The sequence below is a fragment of the Bos mutus genome, chromosome 21 (assembly GCF_027580195.1).
Source record: "Bos mutus isolate GX-2022 chromosome 21, NWIPB_WYAK_1.1, whole genome shotgun sequence".
NCBI lineage: Eukaryota > Metazoa > Chordata > Mammalia > Artiodactyla > Bovidae > Bos > Bos mutus.
Genome location: NC_091637.1, coordinates 30,872,493 through 30,886,482, shown reverse-complemented (window position 1 = coordinate 30,886,482; position 13,990 = coordinate 30,872,493). Strand labels below are relative to the sequence as shown.

At 42.3% G+C, this 13,990-nt stretch overlaps 1 protein-coding gene across 3 annotated transcripts in view; it reads left to right on the top strand.

Annotated features, from left to right (window-relative positions):
* The window catches only part of SCAPER (S-phase cyclin A associated protein in the ER), a 419,624-nt gene extending 410,785 nt beyond the window's left edge, over positions 1 to 8,839 (top strand). For all 3 annotated transcript variants that reach the window (XM_070358560.1, XM_070358561.1, XM_070358559.1), the window contains 3 exons: positions 3,264 to 3,455; positions 6,353 to 6,404; positions 8,416 to 8,839. In XM_070358560.1, the coding sequence (XP_070214661.1) occupies positions 3,264 to 3,455; positions 6,353 to 6,404; positions 8,416 to 8,519 (348 nt within the window). In that variant the 3' untranslated portion in view covers positions 8,520 to 8,839. The remainder of the gene's footprint in view (positions 1 to 3,263; positions 3,456 to 6,352; positions 6,405 to 8,415) is intronic.
* Positions 8,840 to 13,990: the final 5,151 nt, after the last annotated feature.

Here is a 13,990-nt window from a genome sequence, read left to right as displayed (position 1 = left end):
TCCATGGGATTTTTCAGACGAGAATACTGGAGTGGGTTGCCATTGCCTTCACCAGGAAATCTTCCTGACCCAGGGATTGAACCCCAGTCTCCCACATTGTAGGCAGACGCTTTACCGTCTGAGCCACCGGGGAAGTCCTTTTTGATCTGAAGTTTCTGGCAATTCTCTTGGTTTCCTTGGAGTCCTAGTTTGCATCATGAAAATGGACAAAACGGTCGAGAGGAGGTCTCTCATTACTGCTGAGGCAACACCAGCTTCCTACCTGTTGCCTGATGACTGTGGCCACTAAAGAAATCTATAGGCGGGTCACATCCTTCCTTGGTTCAGTGCTCGGAAATGAGGCTCTGTGAAAATACCCTTTAATATTTGTGTTGACCTGTGTGCCCTGGAAGAAAGGGCAGGTGGCCAGGCTAGGCTCAGGGTGGTGCCACCTTAGGCCTTTGTCCGGACACAGGTGACAGATGAGTGATTTAGTTGCAACTCCACAAGGAAGGCATATAGAGAGACATACTTACATCATATGGTAGGAGATTTTTCTTAGGTATGTTTCTTTCATTCAACAAGACGTTCATGTCCTGTGATGACTTCCTATTGACTTTCTACTGATTTTGGACAGCTTAAGCAGTCCCAAGTGACATTTGACTCCCCCCTAAGGCCTGGGACTGGATGAAATAAAACTAAGTCCTGCCTTCATCCCCTAACCTGTCAGAAGCCTCTGAGGCAACTCTCTCCTCATCCCCAAGGCCCTGAGCATTGAGGTCAGGCTGTTTGCATCCCCAGCCTTGCTTCCCTGCCCCTACAGGAAGTACCTAACCTGATTCAGCTGACTGTTCCTCTGTGCTCATGACATCATGCCATTCCTCTGCACCCTAAGCCCACCTGCATCATCCAGGAGTGGTTTCACCTACTGAGCCTCAGTGCCAGCGGTTGGCCCCTTGCAGGCTCTCCTAGTGCTGTCTCCCCACAGAGTCTGAAATGTGGTTTGAGGGACAGTGCTAACTAGATGTCCTCCTCTGGCTCACTGCCAAGCCAGGGGGTAGCTCGCAGCACCCCTCTCGGACCCCTTGCCTATAATCTGGCTAAGTCCTGTCATGGGTGGTCCTGTGGGTAGAGCTTCTTACCCCCAGGCACCCAAACTGCCAACCTCCAGTTGTGTCTTCTGCAGTCAGGGACTTAAAGATAGTGGCCTCTGACAGGTCATCTCACTACCCTGCTGGTGACCTCTGTAAACTCACTTTTTCAACAGGCAACTCATAGCCAGCTCTGTTCCCAGAGGGGACTGACCCCCAAGGGACTGACCTCCCCTACCCACTCAGCGAGGGTCAGGAGTCCAGGTGGAATAAGTTATGGTTAAGCTAGAATGTTCTGTGCTGATTTACCAGGATCCAGGAGTCACCACGGAGAAGGCAATGGCACCCCACTCCAGTACTCTTGCCTGGAAAATCCCATGGACGGAGGAGCCTGGTAGGCTGCAGTCCATGGGGTCGCACGACTGAGCGACTTCACTTTCACTTTTCACTTTTATGCATTGGAGAAGGAAATGTCAACCCACTCCAGTATTCTTGCCTGGAGGATCCGAGGACAGAGGAGCCTGGTGGGCTGCCGTCTATGGGGTCGCACAGAGTCGGACACGACTGAAGCTACTTAGCAGCAGCAGCAGCAGCAGGAGTCACCATCATTGAGTTTAACATTATGCCTGTGCCAGCCAGACTGTCCAGTTTAATATCTTTTCAATTAGTGAGTCTTCCAGTAATAGCATTTTAACAGTGAAGTTCCAAAGAAAAAACTTGTTCTTAATTTTTGTCCAAAGAGGGGAAAAGAGGCTTCTAATAATGGTATCATTATAAATTCTAAAGTGATGATCATTTGGCTGTGCGACAAAATTTGTAGCTAATAATTAAAATAAAGATTTAAGTAAATGCTTTATCAATAAAGTGGATGATAGGGGCACATTTTTCTCAGCCAGTGTCAGGGATGGCAGCCCATAGCCATGTGCTGAATTGTCACACTGCAAGTCTTTAAAATTCCTGCTGGATTTGAAGGTATTAACAAGTCCCTATCAACATTCTCTAAAGGTTTTTGATGTCATTTTAGCTATTGAACTAAAATATGTGAACTATTACTTTGTTGATTTTGTTCTTAAACCAAACTGCATTATCATCTGAGAGTGTGTTCTTAAAGTATTGTTAAAAGTACTTTGAAAACTTGTAAATCCCTATAATTTATGTTTCTCCTGCCTCTGCTGTTTCATTCTGTCCTTCTGGTTTTAATTTGAATGCAGTCCTGTCTGGGTGTGTACCTGTAAAATTGTGTTTTTCCAAGTACAATTTACAGTCTTGACCTTAGATTTTACAGTGTTCCTAACCTTCCGTGAGCTTCCTCCTATACCAAGAAGTGGGGCTTCGGGTCACCCAGCTCTTTTATATTAGAACAGTCTAATCAAGGTTACTTGAAACAGATCTGATTTTGATGTTTCTTAGTTTATCATATAGGCCTAGGGAGTAAGTTCGGAGGGCTTCCCTGCAAGCCCATTAACTGCATTGCCCCATTTCTTAAAATGTACACAGTTGTAAACCCAGACTGCTTCAGGACAACAGTCTCGTTTATCTAAACAATTCTCCTTTTAGACTCAATGGCACTGATGGAAACACAGATAAGCAGGATGGATCAGAGGAAGGAACTTTTGGAGCTTTTTTTTTTTTTGGGCTGAAACTGTTCCCATTCCCCTAACAAACCCCTTTTTTCTTTCCAGGGGCTTGTCTGCATATGGAATAAATTGATCTGTGTTCAATATATTCCGTGAGCTAGGGTAGGGGAAGACTGCAGTGGGAGGGTATAGGAGAGGGTGTCTGTCTTCTGAGTGCGCTCTTGGCAGGTTTTAAGGAATATGGCTATTTTGCTTTAAGGGGAGCGTGAAGGGTGAGGCGCTGTGTTAAAGCAGTGCGTATCCTGAATCCACTGCGTGGGCATCCTCTCTCCGTGATGAATCCATGGTTCCTCGTGGATTATAAGAATTTTTAAATGGATGCAAGACTTTTGGCATCTTTTCCTTAAGTTAGGAAATGAGATTTCTTTCTTTTCTGCTCCTTTCAAATATCACTTAAATTAAGCTCTGATAAGGAGTTAGGAGTATTTTTTTCCCCTCCTTACACTTCTTCAGCACGTTTTCTGTGGTTCTTACTGGTACTGCTGGCCGAGGAAGCGGGACTTGGGGCAGGCCAGGGCTCTGTGGCAGCTGACCTGGGGTTCCGCCTCCGTTGCAGGTCATCGTGCAGTCCGGCCGCCACCCCACAGTACTGCAGAAGCTTTGCCAGCTGCCCTTCCAGTACTTCAGTGACCCACGGCTGATCAAAGTGCTGTTCCCGTCACTTATCGCTGCTTGTTACAACAACCTTCAGAACAAGGTCATTCTGGAGCAAGAGATGAGCTGTGTTCTACTGGCCACGTTTATTCAGGTACCTTCTATATTTATGCCAAATTCTCTGACTCTGTGTGAAAGCTGATGCGACTGAAAAATAAAAGTGAACCAGCTGTTTACCCTTGCCATCCACACTACCCCCAGATTTCACCTGTTGATGTGCTTGACTCTCAAGGTAGGGGTAAAACTGGGGTTTGAGTATTGTATATAATTTCTGTTCGAAGGATTTCAAGAAAAAGGTATTTTTCCAGTTAAGCCTGTACTAAGGAAATGTTTTTAAAAGACTTCTTTAAGGCTTTAACTGTTACTTCATCTTGCTTTTTGTCTATTTATAGGGGATAGATAATGACTGCTGAAGAAAGATTAAAACTGCAATTTATTTCTAAATTTTTAAATAAATATTCATATGTATATACACACATGTGTGTATGAGGAAAAAAACATTTTGTTGCTTTTTCTCAAATATAAAACTTTTAATTATGGCCTTATATTTTTCTGATCCAGTGAAATTCTGTAGGACTCAAATCAGAATCAGTACTGTAGCAAAGCAGTATTTCCACATCTAAATTAACCCAGTCATCTGACAACAGAGAATCAATTTGGTCGTCTTTAACATTTGCTGATAGCTGATCCTGTTATTTCTTTTCTGTCCTCACACAACGACATTATTTGCTGAAAATCTTCCACTATCTTTTCAAATGTTGCACCCTAAAGCCGATATGTTTTTGTTCCATGACACACCTATGCTTAATAGACAGTGTTTTCTGTTCATAATAATAGTGAAACAGAAAGCAGAACTTTGTATTGTTATTGTTCCTTATTCTGGCTAATATACATGTATCACTTTTGAAAGAGTGTAACAGTGCCCAGCTGGTTGGGATGGCTAAAGGATCCCCCAAGCTTTCTTCACCTTAGAAGTGGTTTACATTTCTTAAACTATCCTCTGTTAGATGATCAGCTAATAAAACACACTAGATCAATTATGCTTAGAAATGTTTTGTTTTCAGCTTGTTTCTTTTTGAGTCTAGATTCCAGTTTCCAAAAAAAATTTATCAAAAATATTCAGATTTATAGGTAGGGTATATATATTCAAAAAAATCTTACAGTTAATAATTAAAATCTTAATGAAGTTTTATATAACCACCATATCAACGTATAGGATTCTTCATATATTCTTACAGCCTTAGGATTAAAAAGGAAATACATTATAGAGAATTTTAAGACCATGTTCTTAAAATTCATTCTTTTGTTCCACAGGTAAATTTTTAGTACCTCTGGTGTGCTGGGCACTGCTCCAGGCACTGGAAATACAGCAGCAAACAACACAGATACAAATTCCTGCCTTGAAATTTAGAGCTGGGGGAGTCAAACAAAAAACAAATAAATGAGCAAAATAAATAGCATGTCAGATTGTGTTAAATGCTGTGGAGAAAAGTAAGGCAAGAAAGGAAAGGGGGTCAGGGACCTCCAGAGATGACATGCAGCTTTTTGTGGCCTGCGCAGAGGCCTCAACCAAGACAGTGATTATCGAGCAAAGACAATTTTGTAGCTGTACCATCTTAGTCCCTTACATTTTTTCAACTGCTTGGAAAACAATTTATAAAAATATAAATGGTATCAGAACCTAAAGTAAGGCTCATATATAGTATTTTCATCTGGTATTGATCTCAGAGTACTTCTAATTTGACTCTTCTCTATTATAGTTAATACACAATTAAATATAATTTAAATTTAACACATTAACCATATATTTTAGCACAGATTTTATAAATAACTAGAAGGAAATAGCAACCCACTCCAGTGTTCTTGCCTGGAGAATCCCAGGGACGGAGGAGCCTGGTGGGCTGCCGTCTATGGGGTCGCACAGAGTCAGACACGACTGAAGTGACTTAGCAGCAGCAGCATGAAAATTTCTTACAATGCTTATTTGGGATAGGATGTTAAAAACAAGTTTGGTTTTTTTTCTATAAATTATTGTGCTCAAGAGAATGAAAGTACATTGGACTTTCGTTTATATAACGATTCTTTAAGGTCCCCTGTGTTAGATTATTAGTAGTCACTAGAAAATATTAAAAATAAGAGCTAGCAGTTTGTCCTAGGTTCCTGAAATTTCACATATTACAGATGACCTTTTTCATGTTCCATCGAAGAGTAAAATTGCTGGACTTTAAGATTTAGCTACAGAATAGATGGACCTAAGAATATTACACTACATGAAAGAAGTCAGAGAAAGACCGTTACCACGTGATTTCACTTATATATGAAATCTAAAAAATGAAACAAACATAGCAAAACAGAAACAAACTCACAAATCCAGAGCGCTGGTGGTCTGGACAGTGGGATGGGGAGGTGGGCAAAATACGTGCAGGGAATTAAGAGGTACAGACTTGCAGCTATAAAATCCATGTCATAGGAATTTAACGTACAGCGTAGGGAATACAGTCAATAATATAATAACACTGTATGGTGACAGCTGATAACCAGACATATCATGCGAATATGGAATCACTATGCTGCACGCCTGAGACTAATATGATATTGTATGTCAATTATACTTCAATTTAAAAAATGTAGCTACGGAATACATAAGGGCTTTTATACTTGTGGGTTTTGTTTAATGTTAAAAGTCTGTCAATATTTTAAGACAGTATTTGGCTAAAGAATTCAGTTTGTTAGATATAAAACAAAGTTATACTTTCCACAGCAGGCAACAACCTGGCCGTTGGTGATACTTAGATTTGAGTCATCATTATTTGATTTAAATATGAGAACCTGAATTACATAACATCCGTTTCTTAAGCTTTTATATTTGGGGTTCCAAAGTATTCACGGTAAAAAAGTTATCTCAGAATTCAGAGGCATTTTTAAAGCCACTCTCAGCAAAGTTCTCTGTTTGTAGCATTGATATAAAAACACTTTTCTCGTTTCACACAGGATTTTGCACAGACTTCAGGTCAGGCAGATAACCAGTCTTATCAGCCCAAAGGTATGTCTCTACTGAAATTAAATGTCATGTGTTTGTTAGCTGGACATTTCTCACTCTACCCTTTGTAACTGTCAAGAAATCAATTTATTACATCACCTAAAATATTTGAAGTTCAGATACAAAGTATATTTCAGAGAATAAAGAAATTGATTTTGTCATCAAACATGAGTGTATCAGAATATACAGAGAAATCCATGGAAATAAAAGAAAAGCACAAAACATCTTTATGTAATTTATATTCACTTCATGCAAGTTATAATAAATGGTGAATAATTACTAAAGAGCTACCTTGTAATAGAAGAGACAATTAGATCATTAATATTGGCCTACATTACTCACATAAATGCTGAAATTACATATTTAGTTCCCTACCGGTGTTCAGAATAAAATTGTCATTGATAGTAGCCCATATGTTCCTCTAAAATTCAAGCACTTGAATTTTTTATTGAAAATAAAAATTGTAAAATTGTTTTACATGAAGAAAGAGCACAGTTCAGGGGCCAAAAGATTTACAAAAAAATGTTTTTCCCTGTAGCATTTCTGCTGAGGTGAGTCCTGTGATCAGAGCTGAGATGTAGAATTTTCAAGTGCATTTTTACTTTTTAAAATATTCTGCTACCCACACTGTAATTGAGAAGTACAAGTTGCTCTTTGTCTGACTGTCATGTCAGCATCTCTGACTAATGAGACCTTCATCCAGATTTTCCCCAATTCTTCCCTTAGTTTGATCGTCTTTAAAGTGGCCAGAGGTCTAGTCCCAGCAAGATCCTCTGGGGCACCCACTCAGTAGCCCTCATTTTGGGGGAGGAGGAGGTCACCCTAGGCAGGGGGTGTATGTGTGTCTCACAGTTCTTTACAATGGACAGGTGCTGAAAAGTACATAAATGAGAATATAACTAAAACTGTAACAGTATCATGAGAAAATGTCATGTTTTATTGGCTCAGACACAAGTAAACAGAAAGCTATGCCCCTTTTTAGAAATTCAAGTCACCATCATAGTTGGCACCATTTGCCTAAGTCAGAATCAGTGTGCAGGTTCACTTCGGCCCTGACTCAGTCACAGCCTTTTTTTAAGTTGTTGGAGGCTAGGGAAAAAATCATAATTTGTAATCATAATTTGTTTCTATATCTTAAAAACAATGGTTTAAATTTTGAAAATGCCTAGAGAAATCTTCTTCTAATGTATTTATTTTTAATTGTACAGCAGTTTGGGGTTTTTTTTTTTTCTTTTTTCTTGGCCGGTAAGAAGTATAGACATTCTTTTTCTTCCTCTTCCTCCTGACATAAGGATGAGTCACCATTTGCTGCCTATCTGTCAGGCATGTCCCAGGGCTGCCTCTATCTGCTTGGTTTCAACCTCTCTTTTCCAAGGGATCATCTTCTCTGACTTTCATGCTTTCCCCAATTACTATGGGATTAATCTTCAAAACAGCAAATGGGGAACGGTTCTCTACTTTGCTTAGAAAAGTCATTGCTATACTGGTGACAGCTCATAATGTGCTTACCTGATTTTAAAAATGATGATGCCACACTAAGTTGCTAGTCTGCACCTGGACATCTGTTCCCCTATTGCTTAGAATGTACTCATAAAATGTTTCAAGATGTTTTGAGTTCATTGCCCAGGTGAACCTCTAAATTCTAATGTGAGCAGCTCCTGACACACCACATTCTTATTGCTAAGGAAGAATCCGGGTTTTATTTTGTTCACCATACTTATTTTCTTATTCCAGAGTCCAAAAACGGTGTTTTTCATAATGTTTTACCTAGAGGTTAAACATTATGTATATAGTGTATGTCTGAGTAGCTTAGAAGCATGAAATAGATTGTAATTAAAATATATGTTATATATTTCATACTACAGATATAGATGAGTTACCTTTACTGAAATTTGCATCGTGGTTTATTTGAAGTGTATGTCTCCATTTTGGACTCAGATATCAAAATAATTTTCATTTCTTAAATGTTGAAGATTTTAACTTGTTTACTATTCTCTTCTTTTTCCCCCCTCAGGAAAATGCCTTGGTTCCCAAGACTATCTTGAGCTGGCTAACAGATTTCCTCAGCAGGCCTGGGAAGAAGCTCGACAGTTTTTCTTAAAAAAAGAGAAAAAATAAAGGTTTTGGTTGGTTGTGTATTTGAGTACCCTCATTAATATTTTAAATTGTTCAAAACATTGTAACTACTCCTTAAGAAGTTCATTTTCACATGTTTATACTCTGTAGATATGGTATATACTTTACACTATTTATAAAGACTGTAGATACTTTAATGTTCTTTCTAATTCTGGGAGTTTATTTCATTTATGCGCAATAGTTTGGAGTTTGGTAACTTACATCCTATGATAATATATACTTTGCATTTGTAATATGGGTGAAATTAGACAAAAATTTAGCAAGTCTGTTTTGTTCTTGTAATAAAATAACTTAATTCTGTTTGCAGTGGTGACTTTTCTTGTGAAGGCAATGCAGATTTGAAAGAAAAACTAATTCCAACTCTGGAAGTATCTTAAAGACTTACTAAAAGTTAACCTGCTTTAAATTTCCCTTATTAGGTTTGAGTAGAAGATGTTTGTAACAATTTAACATTCTAAATTACATAATATGTTCTAGCAGCTATCTGAAATTAACTCAGAGCATTGTATCCATTTGTCTGCCTAAATTTTGCCAGCGGCCAATACCGAGAGTCTCCTATAGAAATGGGATTGCTGAACTGAAATTCTCCAAAATAAAAATTAGGGATCCAAAAAAGATCAAACATAGTGAACCATTCTAAAGTATTTTCTCAAATAACTGCAATGAAGCTGAAGTAAAAATAAAACATGATCACAAAGGTCCTGAATAGACGTTTTCACTCCTGTGCACGGCTCACAGCTTAACGGGAGGAGTGTCTGCCAGGAGATGTTGACCTTTTCATATCTTGTTCTCATCGTTTCTCCACCTTAAGCCGACGGTCAGTGCTAAGCCGTTCACTGAGTGACACTGGGAATTATTTCTGTCAGATAAGGATCAAACATTAGCAAGAAAAAAGATCTGATGGGGTGGGGGGGGTTGGAATTAATACTGTAAGATTCAAGACTGGGGGCGGAGGGGACGGAAAATACAGAAGTTACACCGGATTGTTAAAAGCAAACTTACCTCCTGTTCAGGACACTTATTTTTGGATCCTCCCAAATCTGTCGAGTTATGTGTATGCTGTTTTTACTTCTTTGCAAATAGAAAATAAAGAGGTCCAATTTCAAACGAAAGAGAAAGCAAACGCAATCCCTGTGCGCTCTGTGCTCCTACCGCCCGGCCCCCGGGGTCTTCCGCGCGCTCGGGCTGCGGGGCCCGGCGGGGCTCGCGGCTCGGGGCGGGGAAAACCCCTCCTGCTCCAGCGGAGTCCGCTCCCAGGGCTTGGCGGAGACTCGGACCGGGGCGCCAGACCCAGGGCCCAGGGGCCCTCGCCGCGACGCGCGCAGAAGCACCTCGAGCCGCTGCCCGGCTGAGCGCCGCACACCGGGAAGCCGAGGGAGCTCGGCCCTGGCGCCCGCACCTCCCCTCCGGCCGGCGGCCCGGGGCTGCTCCTTGGCCAGAGGGCCTGGGAGCCAGGTACCGGCGACCGGCTTCTTGCGCGACCCGCAGCTGCCGGGGCGCCCCATCCAGGAGAGGCGTTCCCAAATTCCGCTTTTCCCCGCATCTTGGGGCGTGGATGCAGAATCCTTGTAGCTGAAATGAATAATCAAATATTTATACGATTTCCTACAAGACGCTTCACAATAGAAATATGCTTATCTGGTCGGAAATTTGCCAAAAAGCCATAAATAATTGAGACAGCTGTGATTAACCTTCCAGAAACCATACCAGAATTCGCAATTAAAACATTTAATTGAATGGTCTCATTTGGCCCGCCCCGCCCCGCCCCCAACCCCCGTCCGGGAGGGGAGGAGGTTTGATTGAGACAAACCCCGGCCCCACCCGGCTGGGGAGCCTGCGAGGATCGGGCCCGGGGGCTCCTCGGGGGGTGACTCCCGACCCGCGCGGTTTCTGGAGGTCTCAAGTTCCCTACTTTATTATTGCGCGCTCCGCCGGGCCAGAATGATTGAAGCTCTAACTCCCCTGGGTTTTACGACTTCTAAACTCTCCCGGGATGGGGAAAGCACATCGCGCAGGTGAGCGCAGGCACATCTTGCTCCACTCTACGGGGACGAGTGCCACCCACTGGCGTTCTCCTGGGGGCGGGGCCCAGGTCACCGGTCCCCTGAGGCTCAGGGGCCACAGGTGGACCCGCTGGGCCGAAACGAAAAGCCTCGGCTGTGTCCAGCCTGTAAAGCTGACCATGCGACTGGGCCCAGCCGGAGCGTAGGTAACCATTGTGCCCGGGCTTTAAAGCCCAGAATTGGAGCCCAAACGGAAAAGGCCGCCCGAGGCCCGAGAGCAGCGGCATTTGAACGCCCAACGCCTGCCCAACCGAACTTCCCGCTCTGGGCGGCAGCTCGCTGGCCCGGAGCTCCAAGCGGCTAGTCCTTCCGAAGCCCAGCACGATCTCGGGGCCGCGGCTTCCTGCCGAGTTCCGGAGCCTCTCCCTCGATCCAGGCAGTCGGGGGCGCTGCGAGCCTCGAACCCTGAACCTAGGTCCGGAACTCGCCTCCTCTACCATTTTTCCTTCCTTCCTTCCCCAGGAAAGAAGCTACCTGGACCAGTTCTTCCAGAGCTCCTTGCCAACCTCTGAATTCTTGGGTCTCAATACTCTGGGAAGGGATTACTCCTCACTACCCCTCTTCTTCCACTTCAGTCTCCCTGCTCCCACACCCGGAACCCAGAGGTCTCCCGCCTTCCATGACACCCTGGCCTTAAAGATCCTGTTTCCCACTGAGGAAACTCTTCGGCCTTTCTCAACTCCTGCCCCTCAGCTCACTCCCTGACCCACTCTCTCACCAGCCCTTGACCTTATCGACCGGGCAGTGCCCGGATCCAAAAGATGGACTCACCTAGCACTCTAGCCTTTCTGGCGTGATTTCTGCGAGGCGCCAAACTTGCTTTATAAATTGAACCACTCCCCCACAGCACTCCACATCTGGTTCCCAATGGAGTACTTCTCTGTGCCCTTTTTCGCTCCTATTACTGCTCTCAGCCTGACTCCATTTATCAGCATCTTCCATGCACAGTCTCCATCAACAAGGTGCTAGCCTGTAATTGGTCACACAATCCTCCTTATTGCACTGAATGCCAGTATCTTGAGGAAAGTTTACCTTTACATCAATCAGACCCATATTTAAAAGCCTCTAATCTTCCCTACATCAGCTTAATAAACTCTCTGAATTTCCTGCTTTTATCACAAGTCCATTGGGACTCCTCTGCAAATAGTTTATTATTCATTCATTGTTTCCCATCTCTAGCATGCTGCTATTCAAGCAAATTCCCTTGCTCTCTTTGGTGAATACTTGTATGGGGAAAACACAGCTAACTAAATGTGTGGCAGCTTATGCCCTCCCCCAGACAGCAGTGGCAGAATCTCACATTTTTTAAGAGAACAATCTTAGACAATGTCTTACTTAAACCTAGTCTTTGCAGCTCTGACAAAACTAAGCTTTAAAGCTATTTCATATTCAAAACTGAAAGGCTGATTTCTGTTACAAAACCCATTAAAAATTAAAGTTCGTTGGGAATACTGCCACAGGGACTTTGAATTTCCCAGAACTGTGTAGCCTTTCAATATGTATTAAATTTTGTGGTAGGGTAGCCATAAACTTCTCCATCTCTGGGAATCTCTTTCCTGCTTCAATTACATAGAGCTACCCAAATTATTAGATAAATCTGCTGAGAAAATCTTATTCTAAGGTGAATCTACTTAAATAACTAACTCCCATTTCCCACCCTATGGCCTCTTTTATTGAACTGACTTTTTTACTACACAACTCGGTATCTCACTTTAAAAGTTCAGTAAGCATAAAATACACTTGTAATTGTTACAGGTAATTTAATTTACAAGGAAATCCCTACTGTATTACAGAAGATGTTTAAAGATGACCTGGGAGCCAGTAAAATTGATATTTATTAATGTAACTAACCAACCATAGATCTGACACCTCACCAGGGACCATCATAATAAGGCTTTAGAGTCAAACTCTACTCTTGGAAACCCAGACGGAAAACGATGTGCCCCTTTGGGTGGCTAGCAACAAACTACAGGAGAAGAGCTTCTGATGTTTTATACAGCAGTACACACAGATACAGGGCTTCCCAGGTGTCTCAGTGGCAAAGAATCTGCCTGCCAATGCAGGAGACTCAGATTCGATCCCTGGGTCTGAAAGATCCCCAGGAGAAGGAAATGGCTACCCACACAGTATTCTTGCCTAGAGAATCCCATGGACAGAGGAGCCTGGTATGCTATATAGTCCATGGGGTCAAAGAGTCATATGCAACTTAGCGACTAAACAACATCAACACATAGCTACAGGTATCCTAAATACACAGTAACCACTTTGATCAGAATAATTTCCCAATATTCAAAAACAGACACACTCATATAAATATCCAAAAAGGAATTATATTTTTGATCTATGGATGGCCAAAGAAAAAGTGACTGTAATTAGATAGGCAGATGTAGCATTAAAATACTGCAATCTGCCAAAAGCAAAAATTCAAAGCTAATTAACAACCATAATGACATTTTTCAAATTCAAGAACCTGTTATTTCCTTTTTAAAAAAGACAAAACCCAATATTCTGGATCAATCAAAAGTTTTCAAAAGTAAGACTTTTCAAAGTTTAGCCCCCTATCCAGTGGCCAACCAGAAGGTAAAAGGAAATATCTGTATTTCTGTTTGGGAGGGAAGAATCTAAGTTAAGGGAACAAACCCTCAAAGACTCTAACCCTGATTATTAAAACCGTTTCTGGGCACTTGAGAGGTAAAGCTGGTCCTCATTAACCCTAAATATCTCTTCCTTTATCTCTAAGTTTGCAGCACCATTTCCTAAATCCTGAAGAAGAAGAATAATCTCTTTAACGTCTGTGCTAGCATCACCTTGACTTTCAGGAAGTAAAATATAAATGTGGCCCAATCTTCCCACCTCCTCCCATTTTCTTTCAGTAATTGCCAGCTTTGCTGCCAGCCTCCCGTTTCTAATGGAGGGGCAGGGGGAAGGGGAGAAATTCGCTTTCAGAATTCCGCCATCAGCTCAGCTGAAACACCTACAGTGGCCTCTGGCCATCCAAGCAGCCCATGGCTTTTTAACAGCAGGCATCAACTTCTTTGTCCAACGACCAAAAATGCCCCCTCCGACACATTTTTCCTTACCAGGCCCTACCTGAGCTAAGATGGCAACAATAGTAAGGGCGTTGCCCTCTTTCAAAACAATTCCTGGACAAAGGATATACCTTTGGGTTCTTTTAACTTGATAGGACAATGCCAGAGATTCTTCAAGAGTAGTGGAATCACTAGTAGGCTGGCAGCTTTCTGAGCCCAAGTGAGGACTGGTCTAGGAAAAGAATTATCCCAGGCTGCCAAAGGGTTAAATATTTGTGAAGGGTAAAACCTGAGCCTCCCGGTTTTTTGTGTGCTTGCCCGGGGGCCTGCTAGAGATTCAGTATCTCCCGGTTATTTCCTG